This window comes from Saccopteryx bilineata, chromosome 9 (assembly GCF_036850765.1).
Source record: "Saccopteryx bilineata isolate mSacBil1 chromosome 9, mSacBil1_pri_phased_curated, whole genome shotgun sequence".
Taxonomy (NCBI): domain Eukaryota; kingdom Metazoa; phylum Chordata; class Mammalia; order Chiroptera; family Emballonuridae; genus Saccopteryx; species Saccopteryx bilineata.
In genome coordinates, this window is record NC_089498.1 from 94,578,226 (window position 1) to 94,584,104 (window position 5,879).

Below are 5,879 nucleotides of genomic sequence, written 5' to 3' on the forward strand. Positions count from 1 at the left end.
AGGCCTCCCACACCCCACATCCCTGCGTAGTTCCCCTGCCTTGTGCGGCCGCAGGGAAGGGCGAGGCGCACTGGCTAAGACGGAGGAGTCCGCTGCTGGGGGGTCGCGGAGGGCGCTGCAGAAGGCAAGCCCGCACCCCATTTCCGCCCCTGCCCAGCCCAGCGCAGCCCAACCCAACCCACGCCCTCGCCAGGTGCCCCGCGTTTACCCTCTACTCGCGCCTCCTTTGATCCGCACTCAGCGGCGCTGGGGGGGTACCCGGAGCCCCGCCCCTATCCGCACCCGCCTGCCCCTGGCCCCGCCCCGCCCCGCCCCTGACAGCACCTCCTTCGCAGCCTTCGCCAGCCTCGCATCAGTCTCGCGACCAGAGTGCCGGGGAGTGCCAGAACGGATCCTCTCCAGAACCTTCGCGTCCGCAGTGCCTCCGGCAACCCAGGCGGGATGGTCCGGCCAGGTTGAGCGCCGCACCCCGCCGCCAATACCCCTGCCAAAACCGCCAACCCTCTCGCCGCGGCCCCGGTGCGCACGGGCGATGGCGAAGGCGAGGGACGGCACCGCGGGGCTGAGGTGGCTGCTGCTACTCCTGCCGCTGCTCAGCGAAGGTGAGCCTGGCGGCGGCCGCGGCGAAGTTGGCGCCGCGCGCGGAACGGCGGCATATACGCTTGGAAAACGCCTTTCTGTGCGCGGCGGACAGCGCGCAGCGCATTTGCGGGCGAGGGGTCCAGGCGGGAGCGAGTTGGTGCGGTGGGCAGGGCGCCTTGGGCCCGGGCTGGGTGTGTCTCGGGCCAGACCGGGCGGCCGGGGTCGGTGCCCACCAGCCGCGCGTCCCAGCTTGGTGGTTCTTGGAGCGGAGCGTACGGATCTTGTCGCGGTTTCGGCGAACGTAGGAGGGGACAGGTGAGGTGGCTCTGGAAAGCCAGCGACCTGTGTGGGGAGTTTTGTTTCAGCGGGAGAATGTGCCCTGGTTTTCTTTCTGCGCTCCCCGTTGGTGCGTCCCTCCGCGCGCTCTCACCCCCTCCGCGCCCCGCGGCAGGCATCTTTTTTTTTTATTTTATTTTTTTATTTAAGGTTGCTCTTCTCCCGTGCGATTTTGTTGCAGCACAAGTCTTTTTAAAAACCTAAGAACCTGTAGTTTCTTGGTAGGCTGGCTGTCCTCGATGGCCCGCACTGACCCAGCGCAGCGGGGCGGGTGGCCTGCCAGGGTCGAGACCCACAGGGCTGCTTTAGATCCGCCCTTAGCTGCGAGGCAGGGGCGTTTGGATCCATATGACGGCTCTGAGCCAGCCTTTACCAAGAGCGTTTGAACCTCCTGGCTTATGTGCTACAGTGAGAGTATTAGATATGGCCTTGCAAAGGTTGGTCACTGCCCCTATCCCCAAACCCTAACAGAATGAACCGCAAGACTGTAGAATCTGACCTCCTTGGCCATGCATTTCAGTTTCCCTCAAACCGTCCCTGACTAATGGGCTCCTGCATGCAGGCGGTGTCTTCCTGAGAAGGAGGGAGCATTGGCCATCCTCCCCCACTGCTTTCAAAGAGCTTTTTCTCTCTCTCTTGGCCTTTGGGAATAGAAGAGGGCGGGAGGGTGGCATGGCACCTCTAGAACCCCTTCCTGCGCAAACTCTAGGTTTACGGGCCTGTCCAAGGCTTTGTTCTTGAGACTAGATCCCAGCCTCAAAGAGCAGATACTGAAGCCAGAATGGTCCCCACGGTGAGATGCCCTTTCTTTGCCCCAGGGAAGCGAGGAGGAAGGGGGCTTTTCCGGTATGGAGACTCTGGGGTCACAGTGCTTGCAAGAGGAAGACAGGCAGGTAACTGTAAACAGGCAAGGCAGAAGTAAAAAACGACAACAGAGAGTTGTAATGTCTTGTAACTCTTGGTTTGCAACTTTGTACATGTGGGCTTGGAGTCAGGTGTGAGCAGGAAGCAGTGTGCTCAGGGCAGCCTCCACAGCAGCAGGGACTTTCCTGCGGAGAGGTTTCCCGTGTCCTTCCACAGCCTTCTGCTTAGCCAGCATGCTAAGTGAGGCTGCCAGTGGCTGAACTGTGGGGGCTGGGCTGCAAGGGTGACCTGGGGCAGTTGGCAGAAACAGGTGGCTTTTTTACACCCTTGGTCCATGGAGTTGGATGGCAGAAGGCAAATTCTTTAATCCAGGGAAAATGAGCACCCTTTACCCTGCCCACCTTCCCTTAGGATGACCAACAAAGCACAATTGGTGGCACTGAGCGTGGAGAAATGGCCCCACAGCACCGCACCCTGGAGGAGACAGCTGGGGCCTCTGGAGAGGCTGTGGGTGCCCTTTGGAGCTGCAGAGCCTGACGACTCTCAGTGAGCTGCTCAATACTGCTACTAGTGTGCATGCCACTGCAGGGGGACCCACCCAAACTGGGAGCAGCTCAGTCTCCGGGCGCCCTCTTGTGGATCGGGTACTCCAGCAGTCTGGCCTGTTGCCTGGAGGATAGGCTGGGCCTCTAGAGGATAAAGGCCATCCCTTGGCTGACCAAACACCTCCCCAAGACAGAAAGCTCCCTTCCATGCTGGGGGCTGTCAGGAGGGGGTTGCAGAAGCAACCCAGATAAAGAGGTCACGGGCAAGACCAGAGAACAGGGAAAGGGGCAGCACTGCCTCGGGCTGTAGGGATGGGCTGGATCCAAGGAAACCCAGAGCAAGGTCGTGGAACATTGACTAACAGCCTTCCCCAGTCCTCTCCCAGCCTTCTCACCACATGTGCACACTGTCACTGTGTGTAGCCACGCACACCTTCAGAAAAAGATGCCAACCTAGACACAGACTTCCAAGTAGGGCAGGACTGCTCTTCTCACTCATACCCTTGCATCCCTGCTTACACACCCTCAGTCATCACCAAAATACACTCCTGCCCTTTCTCAAGGGCACTTGTTGAAGATGCCTGTGGACACACAGTCCCACGGCATGCCCCGTGGTCTGGCTCCTTCATACTTCACTCTCACCCAGGGGACCCAGACCCTCTCCCTGCCACTCACACAGGGATTCTACACATGCACATAGAGACACTTGCCCCTCACTGCCCATACTCACCCACCCTGGGTAAGCTGGAGCCAGAGCTGGGGAACCTCTACTTAACAGCTCTTAAGAGTTTCTGGGTGGCACAGTGGATAAAGCGTCAACCTGGAAACGCTGAGGTTGCTGGTTCAAAACCCTGAGCTTGCCTGGTCAAGGCACATATGGGAGTTGATGCTTCCAGCTCCTCCCCCTGTCTCTCTTTCCTCTCTCTCTCTGTCTCTCTCTCTCCTCTCTAAAATGAATTTAAAAAATAAATAAATAAATAAATAATAAAAATTCTCTCTGGGAGCTACCTGCGTCCCACACTGGCTGCCCTAGGCCCCAGCGAGGCCCAGCCTAGTCAGGAACAGAGAAGTGAGCCAGTCTGTGGGCTACTAAGGGTAGAGTCTGAGAGCAGAGCCCTAATAGGGAAGTTTGTTGAGGCCACTGCTAATTTAGCCTTCATTCTGCAGAATTGCTTTAGGGATGGCTAAGTAAATCGCAGTTTCTTTAGTGATGTGAAAGAAGTGGGAGTTGTTCACCTAATAGGCAGCTAATAGCCTTTTAGCCAAGGAAGGAGGTAACTCATTAAAAAGTATGGTATCTGTTAATTCAGAGCCTGAGCTGCCAAGGTGCAGGGAGGCTCTGAGCTGCCACCTCCCCTGAGGCCTTCCTCCTCTCTGCAACCCAAGAGAGAACTCCTTGGTGTTCTGGTTTTAACTGGATAAGGCTGATGCCAGCAGCAGCCACTCCCCACAGAGGGTTCATAGCAGGCTGGTCTGTGCTGGGCATTGCCCATCTGCTAGCTTACCGTGTCCTCCCGAAACCCTAAGCAAGGTGCCTTGTTTTCCCATGTCACAGATGAGGAAACCTAAGCTCCCATAGCCTGTGAACTTGAGCCCAAGGAGAGGACTTAGTGACTCCCACCCCTGGTCGTCTGGCTTTCAGCAAGCCAGTTCTCTGGGCCAGTCGTCATGGGTACCAGGGATAGGGCTGAGGAGGTGTTCTGGGAGGTAAAGGTGGCCCTGAGCCTGTTTCTCTACCAGTGACTCACCTGCTTGGGCTTCCAGGAGTATTGGGGACAGCTTGGCTCAGGTATGTGAATGACATATGGCTCTGTGCTGAGTCACCTAGAACAGGAGCCCTTCTGCCCCTGTCATAGCCAACCCCAGAGGAGAGGGCCTGTGTCAGGAAAAGGCCGCTGTGCTGGTAGTACAAACTTGGGGTGTGTCTCTTGCACTTACCCTTTGCCTAGAGACCCAGCACCTGACAGAAGCTACTGTGCAGAGGGGGTGGGGGAAGAGGCGCTGGGCTTCACAGGAAGTGGGTGCAACCATGCACTCTTCTCTAGGGCCTTCTTCCCCAGAGCTCCAGGGCAGGCTGAGAAGTCATCCGCCAACCTGGCACCCTGAAAAAGGGGCAAGGTTGGAGAAGTGCCCCTCAAAGGAGCACTTGCTTCTCTACTGTGAAAGTATCTGCATTTCCACTGTGGATTGCCTCCTTCCTCTCCTGAGTTTGGAGGAGGACCCTTCCTGATGTGGGCTCCTGACCTTGGCTGTCACTCATCCCAGTCTTCCCCCAGGTCTTCATCATCTTCCTCTTCCTCCTCCTCCTCTTCATATTTGTAGTTGTTTTTTCTGAGTGACTGAACAGTAACAGTCACAGATATAAGGATCAGCTCACCCACACTCCTTGAGGGACCACCTCTTACCTGTGGCACTTCTCAGGGGTGGGGATGCACTGTGGGGTACAGAAGAAGAGCCCTTTCTCCTCAAAGCTGTTACCTGCAGAGAGAGACATGAGCAATAAAGGAAGCTGTCACTTGTCTTAAGTGTGTGTGTGTGTGTGTGTGAGAGAGAGAGAAAGAGAGAGAGAGAGAGAGAGAGAGTGTGTGTATGTGTGATTTCAGGTGGAAGTGAGGCAGGAGGCAGACTGAGGGCAGGGGAGAGACAGTAAGACTCAAAGAGGTCAGGCCCAGGGTGTCCCTCTGGGAGCCTGGGGAGGACGTTCCTGGGTCACTTGAAAGGGTGAGACCACGCCTGACCAGGCAGTGGCGCAGTGGTTAGAGTGTTGGACTGCGATGCGGAGGACCAAGGTTCGAGACCCCGAGGTTGCCAGCTTGAGCAGGGCTCATCTGGTTTGAGCAAGGCTCACCAGCGTCCTTGGACCCAAGGTCACTGGCTCGAGCAAGGGGTTACTCAGTCTGCTGTGGGCGCTCGGTCAAGGCACATATGAGAAAGCAATCAATGGACAACTAAGGTGTCGCAACGAAAAACTCTCTCCATTCCTGTCTGTCTGTCCCTGTCTGTCCCTGTCTCTTTCTCTGTAAAAAAAAAAAAAAGGGTGAGACCACTCAGGCCTCCCATAGCCTACCTGGCTTCCCTTCCCTGACCAACTGGCATAGAGTGGCAGCCCCAGGCCAGTGCTGGGAGTTTAGGGGAAGCTATGACTCCTGAGTCAGGGCTCTGCCTCACCTCGGAGGCCCTTAAAGGAGAGGCCTTCTGGCTGACATTACAAGACACTTGGGAGCCCCTCTTGCTCTCCCTCCCATCTGGTTTTCCCACCACCCACTTTCCCAGAGTTCTGGGGCCAGATAAGGCCTTGACTCTCGTAGAGCTCTGGCCTTACAGCTATGTATTTGGGGGACCTCCTGGGACCCCCATCTGCCCCTGAGGCAGGAGTCTGTGAAGCCAGTGGACCTCTGAGCTGTCCACCCTGAGAACCCTGGGTAAGGCATAGATGGGGCAAGAGGTGGTGGCAAGGTGCCCCTGTTTCCCTTAACCCCTATACTGCCAGAGCCAGTGCCTCTAGAAAGCATGGCTGTAGGGTAGATGATGCCAATGGGACCTTGAGAGAGG

At 56.9% G+C, this 5,879-nt stretch overlaps 1 protein-coding gene across 2 annotated transcripts in view; it reads left to right on the forward strand.

Annotated features, from left to right (window-relative positions):
* The first annotated feature begins 342 nt into the window (after nt 1-342).
* Nucleotides 343-5,879, forward strand: part of RET (ret proto-oncogene) — a 57,567-nt gene continuing 52,030 nt past the window's right edge. For both annotated transcript variants that reach the window (XM_066243688.1, XM_066243689.1), the window contains exon 1: nt 343-602. In XM_066243688.1, coding sequence (XP_066099785.1) covers nt 533-602 — 70 coding nt within the window. In that variant the 5' untranslated portion in view covers nt 343-532. The remainder of the gene's footprint in view (nt 603-5,879) is intronic.